Source organism: Cnephaeus nilssonii, assembly GCF_951640355.1.
Source record: "Cnephaeus nilssonii genome assembly, chromosome: 20".
In the NCBI taxonomy this organism is placed as follows: Eukaryota; Metazoa; Chordata; class Mammalia; order Chiroptera; family Vespertilionidae; genus Cnephaeus; species Cnephaeus nilssonii.
In genome coordinates, this window is record NC_137091.1 from 45,890,183 (window position 1) to 45,906,240 (window position 16,058).

Genomic DNA, 16,058 nt, shown 5'->3' on the forward strand with positions numbered 1-16,058 from the left:
GGTGGGCCCCTGGCCTTCTTTGGGCCCCTCCCTTCTCCATTCCAAGGAAAGGGGGAACTGGGGCGTCCCAGAGGTGGGGCTGTTGCCAGGCGCAGGGGCAGGACAGGCGGGTGGGGGAGGCAGGTCGGGGCCTGTGGGAGTCAAGGCCCGAGAATGGGAAATGAGGGCTCCTCTGCCCACCCTTCCCTCTGCCCACCCACCCCCTCTCTCCACCCCGAGTCTGAGTCCGCGGGGGAACCCCCCCCAGGGGCCTTGGCATCCAGCTGTGGCACTTACTGGCTGTGTGACCTGGGTCCGACGCCTTCCCAGATCTGAGCCACCTCGATTTCCTGGTCTGCAGAGTCGAGTGACAACCCCGACGTCTTCGGGCTTGTTATCGGGCAGATCTGCTTCCTGTCATGCCCTCCTCGCTCCTCTAACCAGATGCGGAGCAGGATTGCCAGGTAGGTAGGCCTGGGTTCTGCCAGCAGCCAGCCCTGGCCCCAGACCTCGGCTCTGCCTCTGGCTAGCACGGTGACGTGGGCCAGGGGACTCCACCCCAGCGAGGCTCAGTTTCTTCATCTGTGACCTGGAGGGGTGTGTGTGTGTGTGTGTGTGTGTGTGTGTGTGTGTGTGGGGAGGGGGGGTGGGACAGCCCTGCCTTGGGGGGTTGGGATGAGGAGTTCAAGAGAGCCAAGGACAGAAGGTTCTCAGCCCATGTTCCCACAGCTGTCATGATCACACCTCAAATTCCTCTTGCAGTCACTGCGGACAAGTTCTCCCTGCACCTCCTGGAGAGGCAGTGAGGACAGACCCCAAGGGGCTGGGCAGGACGATTCGAAGACATAGGCTGGGTCCTCTGGCCTTCCATCGTCAGCACGAAAACAAACCCACATGCCACGTGCAATCATTAAATAATAGAACGTATGGCCCTAAGCCTAACCGGTTTAGCTCAGTGGATAGAGCGTCGGCCTGCGGACTCAAGGGTCCCAGGTTGGATTCCGGTCAAGGGCATGTACCTTTGGTTGCGGGCACATCCCCAGTGGGGGGTGTGCAGGAGGCAGCTGATGGATGTTTCTCTCACATCGATGTTTCTAACTCTCTCTCCCTCTCCCTTCCTCTCTGTAAAAGTCAATAAAATATATATTTTTTAAAAATAATAGAACGTGTGCTCGACTCCCGCAGAAGCAAGTTGCCATTGGCTGGTTGTGGGGATGTTACATTTTATGGGCATTTAATTAAATGGTCACAAATTTTGATTTCACAGTTGTGGTTTGGTATTTTGCAACCAGTAAATTCCTCCGCCCGCCCCCTTTTCAGGTCCTTATGCGTATGAGCCCTTAAAAAGCTTATAAGGGCTTGGTTCCTGTTCCTGTTGTGTCCGATGGAGAAAAAGGTCCCTTATTTTTATTGTTGTAAGTAACTTGTTCTACTCCATTCCTGTGGGAAAACCCTCCACATCTGAGATCCCTATTTCTACACCAGTGAGGAGGGCAACGAAGGAGGCCTCCCTCCATTCTCAACCAGCACGGGGATACCAGACAGACAGACAGACAGACAGACACCACCCCTTGGCGAGTTATATTTATTCCAAATGGTCCCACACTCCCTCCTCCCTGAACCGTGGGTCTTAGAAGGGGGCTGGCTGGAGGTGGAGTTCTGGGAAGGAGCTGTCCCAGACCAAGAAGAGTGAGAGCTGGGGTTGGCGATGGAGGGGGTGTTGGCGTTCCGGGGGTCAGAGTGGCCCCCAAGCCGAGGAGGGGGTGGAGGGAGAGGGGGCCGTCAGTTGTTCTTGATGACCCCCAGGATCCAGTCCACATATTTGCAAATATTGGTGTAGACCCCCGGGATGCCTTCTTGGCCGCAAGGCCCCACGGACCCCCAGGACACCAGACCCTGAAGGACTCCTCCGCACACTAGAGGGCCGCCGGAGTCACCCTGGAAGGGAAAGGGGGGAAAGGAGCAAAGGCCTGAATAGGGGAGAAACCCTGTTGCCGTTGTCCTCTCCCCAACCCATGTCTGGGCCTTGAGGACAGTGGCTCCCAACCTGGGGGTCAGAGAAAGAGCACAGCCCAGTGCCCGAGGGACAACAGCCATGACTGAACAACAGAGAACACACTGTTCCCAGACTCAGGGAAGGTGGGCGGGTCTCCACAAAGGGTAGGAGTTTCCTCAAGAACAATGGCAGGGGCCCTGACCAATGAGGGAAGCGGGCGTGGGCACCAACAACCAATCGCAGCAAAGGAGGGCGGGACTCCATAAAGAGTTCTCTGAAGGGCAGTAGGCTGGGGCCCTGGCCGGTAGGGTGGGGCAGGCCTCCTCTCTGGAGGACCCAAGAGGGCAAGGTAAGCAGAATGTGAGGCTGAGCGCTCCCCCACCCCCTTTCCTGCCTCCATCCTGGAATCTCTCACCTGGGACGGTGTGGGGAAGACTCAGAACTGGAGAGGGAGTAGGTTACCTACCTGAGCGCCCCACATACCGGCTGCTCCTTCACTCCCCCCATCTCCCTCTCTTCTCTCTGCCCCCCCTTCCCTCTCTCTGTCCTCCATTCCCTGGCTCTTCCTCCTGTTCTGCCCCCCTCCCTGGTGCTGTGCCTCCCCTTCTTTCTGACCTCATCTTTCTCCCCTACCCCCTTTCCCTGACGTACCCTCCCCATGTCCCCCTCCTCCGCACCCTGGTCCCCGTCCCGGGTGGCCATGCCTCGCCTGCACCTGCTCACCTGGCAGGCATCCTTTCCCATGTTGCCGCCCGCGCACACCATGTTGTCCGTGATTCTCCCGGGGAACACGGCGCGGCAGATGGCGCTGGAGACGATGGAGATGTTGAGGCACTGCAGCTTGTCTGGGAATGGGCCTGGGGGTGGAAGATGGATGCTGCCGGTTCCCCCCAGAGCTCCCCACGTCCCTCCTCTCAAAGAAGCTCAGTCCAAAGCTATGCCCCGTCCCCTCCCTGTGACCTCCACTAGAACCCTCAAACCTCCAAACTTTAGACGGATGACTTGATGCCATCATGAACCTTGACCCCAGCCCATGGGCCCAGTTCCGGGACCTTTAACCTCTAACGTTGAGTGTCCTAACTCTAGACCCTCCGTGTGCCTCCAACCTCAGATACCGTGAATCCGGACCTGGCCTCCTCCTCTCGTTTCAGCTACTGTGTGACCTTCGACCTTCAGTCTTATCATCCTTTGATTCCAACTGGACCTCATGTCTTCTGTCTCCTGACCCCGTATTCCTTGTCTTCACCTTACGCTCCAACCTCAGTTCTGCTTCCTCTAAATCACTGGTCTCTACTCCAAGGTGACCTCTGATCCTAGGTTATTTGAACCCTGACTCCATGACCCCTAGCCTCTGCCTCCACACTCTACACCCTCTGGCTTCCAACCCCAGACCGATGACCCCATCCTGAGACTGTGGCCAGCTTCTGCAACATATGGGTCCCATGGCCTCAACTCTTCAATGACGTTGACCAACCCCTGATCCTATTTTTATACATGACTTTTGCTCCAGTCGGATGATCCCCGACAGCCCTCTGACCTCTAACCACATCCTCCCTGACCCAGGACTTCTGACTCCATACCCAACCCAACCCCTTAACCACTTTGACCCTCAAGGCCTGATCCACCATGATCTCCAACCCCAAACTATAATCCTGCTGTTTGGCCCTTTAACCATCCTTCCCCTGAGATGGTGTGACTGGTGACCTCTCACCCTACACCCAGACTTTGGCCCATTTTGACCCTTGACCCCAGGGCCGGCTTACTCCACGGTCGGTTGGTGGTGCCCCAGCCGGAGATGTGGCACTCGGTGCCAGCTGCTGCACAGGTGGTGGGCAGGGCCAGGGGCTGGACGCTGCGGGTCAGGCGGGCGGGGGTGCCCAGCCTCAGAAGCCGCAGGTCATGCTCGTGGCTCCTCTGTGCGCCCTCATAGCTGGGGTGGGTCACGGAGAAGCCGCTGCGCCGGATCTGTTCCGTCCAGTCCAGGTGGCTGAGGCTGTGTTCCCCCAGGCGCACCCAGTACCTGCTAGGGGTTACGGTGGCTCAGCAGGTGGGCTGCCCCAGACTCCCAGGCCCTCCTGCCTCCGGCTCAGGTCATCATCTCGGTCCCTCATTCATTCGCCCTTGTTCTCTAAGGTGCTGTCTCTCAGTCTCTTGGTCTCTATCTCCATCACCCCAGTCCCTCCCCCCGCCCCCCATGTCCCTGCATCTGTGTCCCCTTCTGATTCTCTTAGCTGGTGAGGCCCACAGGGGAAGGGACAGCTGTCAGACTTCATCCCAGCTCTGGCCCCACCTCCTCGGAGGCTGCCTGGACTGTCCACGCTGTCCACCGTGCGGCCGCTCTCTGTCCTGCTCGTGCCTCCCCCTGTCCCCACATCTCTCCATCTCTGTGTGTCTGACACTTCCCTTTTGCATAAAACGCGGAGGGTCGGACCCAGGAAGCCCAATCCTGCCCTTTTACAGATGGATCCCTGAGGCTGCACAAAGAGTTGGGATCCAATGTGGGCCCAGGGCCCAGCCCGGTCAGGGAATGGCTGGGGCAGGTGACAGGTGCCATCTAGGAAGGGAGGGGGCTCGAAGGAACGAGAGGAGGTGGGGGGGCAGGTTCCAGGCCCCTCCTCTGCCCCCCACCCTCCTGCACCCCAGCCAGCCCCACCCAGGCCCATTGTTTAAAAAGTCCTACTCCTGCCCTAACCGGTTTGGCTCAGTGGATAGAGCGTCGGCCTGCGGACTCAAGGGTTCCAGCTTCGATTCCAGTCAAGAGCATGTACCTTGGTTGCGGGCACATCCCCAGTGGGGGGTGTGCAGGAGGCAGCTGATTGATGTTTCTCTCTCATCGATGTTTCCAACTCTCTCTCCCTCTCCCTTCCTCTCTGTAAAAAAATCAATAAAATATATTTAAAAAAATAAAAAGTCGTACTCCTTACCCTAGCCGGTTTGGCTCAGTGGATAGAGTGTCAGCCTGTGGACTGAAAGGTCCTGGGTTCGATTCCGGTCGGGGGCACATGCCTGGGTTGCAGGCTCAATCCCCAGTGGGGAGCGTGCAGGAGGCAGCCAATCAATGATTCCCTCTCATCATTGATGTTTCTATCTCTCTCTCCCTCTCCCTTCCTCTCTGAAATCAATAAAAATATATTTTTAAAAAATAAAAAAATAAAAATAAAAAGTCCTACTCCTTGTCTAACCTTAGAGTCTCTTGTGACAAGACCATTTCCTTTCTCCTTGACACTCCCTCCCCATCACCCTCCTCGGCCCACTCCAGGAAGGGAGCCAGATTGGGGGGGGGCGGGGGCGGGGGGCTTACCTGCCGCTGCAGTGAGCAGCTGTGAGGACCCACCTCCGGTCAATGAGGACCCCCCCACAGCGCAGGTTGGCACCTTCAAACAGCCCCGCCTGCCAAGGCTGCGAGTGAGGATCACACTCCGTGCCATTATAAATCTTCTCTGAGGCCCCGTGGCTGAGCCCTGAGGACGGGGGTACGGGCCAGAGAGAGGGTGTCAGAGACCCGCACAGGTTGTGGGTCAGAGACAGGAAGAGAGAGACACGAAGATGCTGAGACACAGAAAGAGAAGGAGGCGAGAGGAAGACAGAGCCAGGCACAGGGAGACACCTAAGGATGGAGAGCAAAAGACAGTGCTACACCCGAGGGCTACAGAGAGGAAGAGGGAAACGGAGAGAGATGCTGATAGACAGATGATAGATAGACAGATGACAGATAGACAGATAGATGATAGATAGACAGATGATAGACAGATAGATGATAGATAGATGACAGATAGACAGATAGATGATAGATAAGTAGATGATAGATAGACAGATAGTTGATAGATAGACAGATGACAGATAGATGATAGACAGATGATAGATAGATGATAGATGATAGATAGACAGATAGATGATAGACAGATGACAGATAGATAGATGATAGATAGATAAGTAGATGATAGATAGACAGATGATAGACAGATGATAGATAGATGATAGATAGATGACAGATAGATAGATTGATTGATTGATAGATGATAGATAGACAGATGATAGATGATAGATAGATGATAGATAGATAGATGATAGAGAACTGGGACTGTGTGGCAGGAAGAGACAGAGGGGAGATGGATGAAAAGATGCGGGAGGGGTGAGAGGATCCTGGATGGGAGCTGGAGTGAACGGAGGCCAGAGCTGAGAAGGAGAGACGGGGGTCCCCTCGTGGGGGAGGGAGGGACTCTCCTTCCCCCTGGGGAACTCACCAATAACACACAGGAGCACAAGGATGCTGGGCCCCATGGCTGGCCACCTCCAGGTTCTGGGAAAAGGTGGGGGATGCTCAGAAATGGCCCTTGTCCTTGTCCTCCCTCCCTCCCTCCCTCCCTCCCCCCTCCCTCATCCTTCCCAGGTCAGCTCCATGCACAGGGGATGCCCCCTTCCCCTCTCTCCCCGTCTCCCGCTGTCCCCCCTCACCTGTGACTGCGGGCCCTCCTCACCTTGTCTCTCTGCCTGCTGGGTCCTCCATGTGGCTGTGGCCGGTTCAGCCTGCCCGTGTCTCTGTTATCTGCCTGTCACCCTGCCTGCCTGTCTTGTCACCGGCCGGCCAGTCAGTGCTCCCCTGTCCACCTGGCTTCTCAGCCACCTGTCATGCCTCCCCGCCGGTCCCCCTCCTTCCGTCTGTCCCTCTGCCCCAGACTGGCAGCTGGCACCGCTTTTAACTCTCTTCCTTCCAGCCCATTCCATTTCCTGGTTGAGGGAAGGGGACCAGGAAGACACGGGGTGGGGCGCCCTCTAATCCCCTACAAACGCTTCCTCACTCTAATGGCATGTAATTGAGTTTCAGGGCTCCTTGGAGGAAGGGGAGCAGGGGACAGGCCGGGGCAGGCTCTGGGAGACAGACCCCACCCCGCCCGTCTCCCCTCTTCTCCGAGCCAGCCAGCCGGCAGCCCACCCACCCCTTCCGGCTGGCGGCTCAAGGTGATCTGGAAGCTGGGTTCCAATCCCAACCCCAGTGAAACCGAGGCTCAGGGAGGGTGGGGCGCCGGGCCCCCGGGCCCCTCCCCACGCAGTGAGGGAAAGGGCAGGAGGGTGGACGTGAGAGGCAGGAGGGCCGAGGCAGAGAGAAGCTGGGAGAGAGAAGGGGAGGGGAGGGGAAGGAGGCGATTTCACAAGAGGCCACGGAAGGGGCAGGAGAGGGTTTCCATCCTGGGTTCTGTGGAAGTCCGATTCCAACCGATTTTTTTTTACTTTTTATTTATTGATTTTTGAGAGAGAGAGAGAGAGAGAGAGAGAGAGAGAGAGAGAGAGATCTGTTGTTCATTGTATTTAGGCATTCATTGGTTGATTCTTCTATGTGCCCTGACCGGTATCAGGACAATGCTCTAACCCCGTGGTCGGCAAACTGCGGCTCGCGAGCCACATGTGCTCTTTGGCCCCTTGAGTGTGGCTCTTCCACAAAATACCACGGCCTGGGCGAGTCTATTTTGAAGAAGTGGCGTTAGAAGAAGTTTAAGTTAAAAAAAAAATTGGCTCTCAAAAGAAATTTCAGTTGTTGTACTGTTGATATTTGGCTCTGTTGACTAATGAGTCTAACCGACTGAGCTACCCAGCCAGGGCTCTAAGTGAATTTTTTTAATTCAGGCTCCTGAGCCTGACCCTAGAGATGCTTTTTAAATATATTTTATTGATTTCAGAGAGGAAGAGAGAGAGAGAGAAACATCAATGATGAGAGAATCATTGATCGGCTGCCTCCTGCACGCCCCCTATTGGGGATCCAGCCCGCAACCTGGGCATGTGCCCTTGGCTGGAATCGAACCTGAGACCCTTCAGTCCCCAGGTCAAAGCTCTATCGGCTGAGCCAAAACCGGCTCAGGCTGTAAGATCCCATTTATATGAAATATCCAAAATAGGCAAATCCATAGGGACAAGAAGCAGATCCGTGGTTGCCTGGGGCTGAGGGGAGTGGGGATGAGGGTGATGGCTCAGTGGTTCTGTTTGACACACAGATGAGCAGCTTGTGGCTTCTGGCTACAGCCACTCCCACTTCTTGCAGCTGGAGGCTCAGGGAACAGGGGCTGTCCTGCAGCTGTGAGCACCTTTGCCAACTCCCCCAGGAAGCCCTCAGGGCTCTCAAGTCCCCATGCCTCCCACCTGACCCTCGGGCACCATCGTGGCCCAGAGAGAACTCAGCCACCCCGACACCTGGCCATGGATGTGGAAACTGAGGCGCCACTGGATGAAGTCACACACACACACAGCTGGTCAGTGGCAGAACCGGAGTTCGAACCCAGGCAGACTCTCTAATGCATCGCTAATTCTTATCCAAATACTAGAGGCCTGGTGCACGAGGGTGGGGTTCCTCGGCCTGGCCAGATATTGGGGCCGATCAGGGCCGGCCACAGGAGGTTGGCTGTGAGAGCGCACTGACCACCAGGGGGCAGCTCCTGCATTGAGCGGCTGCCCCCTGGTGGTCAGTGCATCATCATAGCGACTGGTCAACCGGTCATTCCGTTATCCAGTTGTTATGGTCGCTTAGGCTTTTACATACACTGAGTGGCCAGATTATTGTGACCACCTGACGTTTGTAGGCAAATTAGCCGTACACGGCATCGTATGGGATATGGAAGCCGAAGGCCTGTTCGAACACCTTTGCTGTCTGCAGTTACCAAGACAAAACGTCTCCAATTCGCACAGGAACGCAAAGATTGGACAGTCGAGCATTGGGAAAAAGTCATGTGGTCCGATGAATCACGTTTCCAGTTGCATCATGCAGATGGCAGGGTGAGAATTTGGCGGAAACAGCATGAAAGCACGCACCCCACATGCATGAGTACAACCCTTCATGCTGGTGGGGGCAGTGTTATGGTTTGGGGCATGTTTTCCTGGCATGATTTGGGCCTTTTAATTCGTGTGGAACAATGTCTGAATAGTACAACATACCTAAGTAAGTTCATCTATCATGTTGATGGCATATCCCAATGGAGATGGCTTCTTCCAACAAGACAATGCACCATGCCACAGTGCTCGTATTGTCCAGGAGTGGTTTCAAGAACGTGAGGGAGACTTTACCTTGCTTAGGTGGCCCCCACAATCACCAGATCTCAATCCAATTCAGCATTTGTGGGACGAAGTTAAAAGAGCCATCAGGCAGCTGGTTCCACAACCATCCAATCTCACAGAACTGGACAGTGCTATCAGGCATGGTGTCAGATTCCTCGCATCATTTTTCAACATCTCATGGAGTCAGTGCCAAGAAGAATCGCTGCAGTATTGAAGGCAAAAGGTGGCCCAACAAAGTACTGATGGGGCGGTCATAATAATCTGGCCACTCAGTATATATATTGCATTTTAATTTTTCAATTACAGTTAATTGTCCATCAGTAGGTGACTAGATAAAGAAGATGTGATATGTTTACACAATGGAGAATATTACTTGGCCATGAAAAAGAATGAAGACATCATTTGTGACAACATGGGTGGACCTGGAGGGTATGATGTTAAGTGAAATAAGTCAGAGAAAGTTAATTTCTTTATTGTAAAAATGTGCAGAGTTGACTTCGATGACAATTTTTTTTTCTTTAGATGTGAAGAAATATCAGCTACAACTTGATGCTACAACTTTTTAAATATATATATATTTTATTGCTTTTTTACAGAGAGGAAGGGAGAGGGATAGAGTTAGAAACATTGATGAGAGAGAAACATCAATCAGCTGCCTCCTGCACACCCCGTACTGGGGATGTGCCCACAACCAAGGTACATGCCCTTGACCGGAATCAAACCCGGGACCCCTCAGTCCACAGGCCGACGCTCTATCCACTGAGCCAAACCGGTCAGGGCTTGATGCTACAACTTTATCCTTTTGTCTATCTTGCCACCTGTCTCACTCGATTCTCTGCTCATTCATTTATTCAGTCAGTCACTCAACAAACAATCTGAGGTGCCTACGTGCCTGATGCTCTGCTGGGACCACAGAGTTAGTCAGAACTAAGCTCCACCTAACCACCCTGTCTTCCTACCATCCTTCCCAGCAAACCTTCTCCATGGAGGTCTACTCACTGCGGGTCCCCTGCAGCCACGCTCTCCCTGGGTTTCCACAGACTTCCATGTTGAGCAACCCAGCGGTCTCCGGCCTGTCCTGTCCTCACTCAGGTTTCCCGCAGCATTCCCCAGGCCGGCGGGTCCCCTCCCGGCTTCCGGACGCCACGCATTCCTGCTTTTCCTCCTCCTTTGTTGGCTCTCCTTCCTGTCCTCCTGCATGAATAGGCCCTTTTTTCCTGCACAGGTGTCTGGACAAACAAGGGTGTTCCCAGGTCCCGGTGCTAAGCCTGCATATACCTGACAGCTTCACCTGTTGTTGTGTTGCAAATCGGCGAGCTGGACAAGACGCCTTAACGAGCCAATTAGTTAGGAGTCATCTTTATTGCCCGCAGGTTCAGAGCAGATTGCCTCTGTCAAATTCTGAACAAACACAGGAGGGAGCATTCTCTTTTTATATCTTTTCAGGTCCTTGTGTAAGTTATTTTTACAGACAATTTGTAACCTTGAGTACATATCATATCTAACCAACACCTGCCATATCTATACAGACAATTTTGTAACCTTGAGTACATAGCTATATAGACACCTGTAACCTTGGGTGAACAAACACGTGGCATGAGAATGTGGGAATTATTATCAGTATCAGTGAATCAGCCCCTGTAGATGGCTAGCTGGCAAGGTCAGACAGCTAAGTTGATCTTTTCTATGATTCAAGCTAAAAAGAAAGTTATTTTACAGTCTAAAAATAACAGAGTTGACCTACAGAATGAGAGGCTAAGAATAACAGAGTAGTTCCAACATCAGTTTTCCAAAGGAGGGACTACTACTCTTCACTGGCACCTGTCACTGGGGCAGGTCGGGTATCAGGCCTCTCCCCAGCTCCAGGCCTGTGCCTCCAACAGCTTCCTGAACGACCCCGACCAAGCTCACCATCTGTCCCCATCGACCTGCGAGCCAGACATCTATCGGCTGCCTCCAGCACGCCCCCTACGGGGGATGGAGCCCACAACTCAGGCATGTGCCCTGCCCAGGAATCAAACCCGCAACCTTTCATTGCACGGGGCGATGCCCAGCCAACGGAGCCACACCGGCCCGGGCTCTGAATTCGTTCCTAACCAGAACTCGGGTAGCAAGGCCCAGTCTGACTCCCACAGTCTAACCCCGGGTAGTGTTTCATCACCAACAGGTCTGAGACGTGTTGCCAGCCCCCGTTCTGTCTGGGCGGTGTCCCCACCATCCACGCCGTCCCCTGGTTCAGACCCTCAGGAGACCGATCCTATCCAGGGCCAAGTTTCCTTTACTTCTTTCTTTTTTAAAAAAAGTATTTTTATTGATTTCAGAGAGGAAGGGAGGAGAGATAGACAGAAGCATCAATGATGAGGGAAAACCATTGATCGGCTGCCTCCTGCACACCCACCACTGGGGACTGAGCCCGCAACCCAGGCATGTGCCCTTGACCGGAGTTGAATCTGGGACCCTTCAGTCCACAGGCCCGTGCTCTGTCCACTGAGCCAAACCAGCTGGAGCCAAGTTTCCTTTATTTCTGCTGAGACATCCATTCAGCTCCCAGGACTGCCTCAACTACTCGCTTGCTCCCTGTCCCTGAAATCTGTCTCCTGAGCTCCCGGAGTTCCAGTCCCTTTTGTTTCCAAAAAGCCTGACCGGGGTCTCCTGCCTCCTCAACCCTCCCACAACCTGTCTGCTTCTTGCATCTTATCATTGAACTTGTTAGAATCAAAGCTTGGGTTTAAAGCTCATGGGCCCCTCTGACATTACCTATATACGAGAGGCCCAGTGCATGGATCCATGCACTGGTTGGGTCCCTCGGCCTGGCCTGTGCCCTCTCGCAATCTTGCACCCCTCAGGGGATGTCGGACTGCCGGTTTCAGCCTGATCCCTGCAGGCCAGCCTGACGGACCCCACTGGTGCAGGAATCCATGCACCAGGCCTCTAGCATGCATATCAAATCTTTGGTTAATTTCTTCCTACCCCCCCCTCCCGCCTTCCCTCTGAGATTCATCAGTCTGTTCCATGTTTCCATGCCTGTGTGTTGAGCATCTGCCCCCTGGTGGTCAGTGGGCATCATAGCTACTGGTCGAACGGTTGCTTGGGCTTTTATATATATAGATATAAAAGACTAATCGATCATTACTACCAGTCTCTATGACGCACACTGACCACCATGGGGCAGATGCTCAATGCAGGAGCTTCCCCCTGGTGGTCAGTGCGATCCCACAGCCAACCTCCCATGGCTGGCCAAACTCCCGTGGCTGGCCAACCTCCCACGGTCCCTCTCCCCAGCCAGCCAGCCCCAATTGGCCCCGATCAGCCCCTATCGCTGGCCAGGTGGAGGAACCCCACCCGTGCATGAATTTGTGCACCAAGCCTCTAGTTAATATATAATAAGAAATATATATTTGGTTTTAATTCCCAATTCTGGCACAGAGCCCCTAAAACCCTTTGTAGGCATGTCAAACTGGCATGCAGCCCACAACGGATATTTTTGGGGCCCAGCCAATACAACGGTAGGTAAGAAACATTCTAATAAAAATTTCGTAACTTAATTTTTACAATATCCTGTTATACATAATTATTAATAACAAACTACAGCATTTGCTAATGACTGATTACTATAATCGTGTTGCATTCATTTCCCTTACGAGCCTTACATGCAGGCGCACCATTTCTCTCCACTAACACCAGCAGCGAATATTCTAGTAGCCAGTTGCCACGTCATTAGTCTTGGACTGACTTGATTGGTGTGCGCAACAGGAAATATTTCGATTTCGGAGAACAAGAAAAATAGGCTTATTTGCGTGACGCTTATTAATCTGTGCAGTTATTCAGTGTCTGGCAAGTTCATGTTCAAGAAGAAATATTAACTTTTATTAAAATGTTCTATTATTTTATGTTAACGATGACTCATTTATTTCAGCCCTTTGTATTCAGCACGTCTCTATCGAAATAAACCTATGTGTCTATGAAAATGGAAGCTTTTGTGTGTGTGTGGTTTTTTTTTTGCAGCCCCACAGACACTTACACCTTGTTTATTTGGCCCGTGTTAGCCTTTGAGTCTGACATGCTTGCCTTAGCATTTCCTAAGTGAAGAGACCATAAAGGTGTCTCTTGTCAGGTGGATGGGGCGACTTTGGGAAAGCACCTGAGGGTGGGGGCTGGATGCCAGGGGAGCCAACCATGAGATGAGAGGGTTGGAACTTCCAGGGAAGTGGTCGGGGCTGGAGGTTGAACCAATCACCGAGGGCCAAGGACTCAATCCATCACACTCGTGCCGTGGAGGCTCCATAACACCTGGGAGGAGAGGCTGGGAGAGCCTCTGGGATGGTGACCACGTGGGGATTTGGGGAGGAGAGCGTCCCCCATGCCTGGCCCCCTGCATCTCTTCCATCTGGCTGCTCCTGAGTCATATCCTTTTACAACAAAGCGGTGATCCCATCAGTCAAACGCTGCTCTGAGTCCTGTGAGCTGCTCTGGCCAGTGAACGGAACCCAAGGAGGGGGTCCTTAGACGCTCAGATCTGCAGCTGGCGGTCAGAAGCGCAGACGACAACCTGGACTTTTCATTGGCATCTGAGGTGGGGCAGGGGTGGGGGGGCGTCTTGTAGGACTGAGCCTTCCACCTGTGGGATCCCACTATCTCCTGGCAGGCAGTGTCAGACTTGAGTTTCGATGGTAGGACACCCACCTGGTGTCCGAGAATTGCTTGGTCATGTTGGGGAACCCTGTCTCGCACCCAGGAGCCCATTGACCCCCATGGGGGAAGAACAGGAATGTGTCTCCATTGACCTGGATGGATTCAACTCACTGATGAAGTGTCTTTAGTCTAGGGCTGTGGTCGGCAAACTGCGGCTCGCGAGCCACCTGTGGCTCTTTGGCCCCTTGAGTGTGGCTCTTCCACAAAATACCACGACCTGGGCGAGTCTATTTTGAAGAAGTAGCGTTAGAAGAAGTTTAAGTTTAAAAAATTTGGCTCTCAAAAGAAATTTCAATTGTTGTACTGTGGATGTTTGGCTCTGTTGACTAATGAGTTTCCCAGCCACTGGTCTAGGGGTACACTTCTGAGAATGGGGGGGCTGACGTCTCCCCAGTGGGGGCCTGGGGAGCGTGAAAAGGGCCTTCGTGCTGGGCTAGTGTCTGCAAGTGTTGCCATCCCTCGGACACCCCTCCCTCCTTGCTGTTCAGTCTCTTTCCCAGGGCTGTGCACCAGCTTCCCAAATCCTCTCCGCCTAGGTCTCCATGGTGATGAAAATGTCCCCGGGCAGAAACTGGAAAAGATCCCTTGATTTCGAAATCCTGGGAGAGGGAGGGGAAGGAAAAGCTGAGAAGCCTGGAAGCCTGGCCACCTGGCTGGCCTTCCTGATGTAAAGGTGTGGGCAGTCTCCAGCTCAGGTGTGTCATTTTCTGTCCCACAGGACGGATCTGGGTGGCCACCTCTCTCCGCCCCACCCCACCCCGGCCCCATCTCTCCTCTCTCTCTTCTCTCTTTCTCTTCTCTCTCTCTCTCTCTCTCTCTCTCTCTCTCTCTCTCTCTCTCTTCCTCTCTCTCTCTCTCTCTCTCTCTCTCTCTCTCTCTCTCTCTCTCACACACACACACACACACACACACACACACACACACACACCCCTGGCTGTCACCCAGGCGGCTGGCCCTGGCCCTGGCAGCCTAGGAGACATGGCATCATAACAATTATATCAACAGGAGCAACCGTGCTAAGGACACCTGCCACTTAGCAAGCACTCGCTCGGTACCCAGTGTTCTTCCCAGCGCTGCTCACCCCGTGGGCCTCCCCAAGTGCTGAGGCACGTGCTGTTTAAGCGTGTTAGAGTGACTCCCTTTGGCTGGTTCTTCGTTCTCGAATGGGGAGAGTTGAACTGGTGATCCGTGCAAGGGCCTTCCGGTTTCTCTCATTTTATTCCCGTGTATCCCCATTCCCTCCTGCTATTTTTAAAAAATGGATTGAGAGAGGGGGAGGGAGAAACAGGACTTGTTCCACTTAGGCATTCACTGTTTGACTCTGGTATGTGCCCCGACCGGGGCGTCAAACCCACCACCTTGGCGCATTGGGGCCAACCACCTGCACGACCCGGCCAGGACTGCTATTCTCTTTATCGCTGTGTATCTTCTGCCTTTATCTCTATTGTGTATTCTCTGCTATTTTTACTGTTGTGTATCTTTGCTACTGTTTTTATTATTGTCTCCTTTGTGATTATCTGTGTTGTTGTATATCCTTGTCATTGTCTCTGTTACTGTGTCTCTTTTGTTATTGCGTTTATTAGCTTTAAAAAAAAATTAAGATGAGCCCTGAGACTGAGGTTGAGGGAAGTAATCTCTATATTTTCTGCTAAAAACAAACAAACAAGCAAAAAAAAACCACAAACAAACACAAAAAACAGTTGCTCAGTTGGTTAGAGCATCCTCCTGATCCGCCAAGATTGAGGGTTTGATCCCAGATCAGAGCACAGACAAGCATCAACCAATGAAGAAATAAATAAGTGGAACAATGAATGTTTCTCTCTGTAAAGTCAAGATTTTTTTGTTTCTTTTTTTGTAAAATCAATTTTTAAAATAAACATTTCAAGATGAAAAAACAAAACAAAACAAAAACACCTACCATTAAAAAGAATTAATGGCTGGCGTGGCTCAGTGTTTGAGCGTCAGCCTAGGAACCAGGAGGTCACAGGTCCATTCCCGGCCAGGGCACATGCCTGGGTTGTGGGCTCGATCTCCAGTGGAGGGCGTACAGGAGGCAGCTGATCAATGATTCTCTCTCATCACTGATGATGTTTCTATCTCTCTCTCCCTCTCCCTTCCTCTCTGAAACCAATAAAAATATATTTTTAAAAATTTAAGATTGAAACTCGCACATAAAAAGAACCATTCCAGGTGAACAGTTCATTGGCATTTACTTTCTCAATGTAGACTTTGTTAGTATACTAGAGGCCCAATGCACGAAGATTCATGCAAGAATGGGCCTTCCTTCCTCTGGCTGCCGGCTCCGCCTTCGCTCCCGCTGGAGCTGCCTTTCCGCCTTCCCACGCTGCCC

General features: G+C 52.9%; 1 protein-coding gene across 1 annotated transcript; it reads right to left on the minus strand.

Moving 5' to 3' along the window:
• Window positions 1-1,761: 1,761 nt before the first annotated feature.
• On the minus strand, window positions 1,762-6,590 carry KLK12 (kallikrein related peptidase 12; the record flags this gene model as incomplete). The annotated part of the gene is made up of 6 exons (XM_079800624.1): window positions 6,454-6,590; window positions 6,220-6,275; window positions 5,277-5,436; window positions 3,739-3,998; window positions 2,699-2,832; window positions 1,762-1,917 (listed from the first exon to the last, which is right to left on the minus strand). The coding sequence occupies exons 1-6, from the start codon at window positions 6,480-6,482 to the stop codon at window positions 1,762-1,764; spliced, it is 795 nt and encodes a 264-aa protein (XP_079656750.1). The 5' UTR covers window positions 6,483-6,590.
• Between the last annotated feature and the right edge of the window lie 9,468 nt (window positions 6,591-16,058).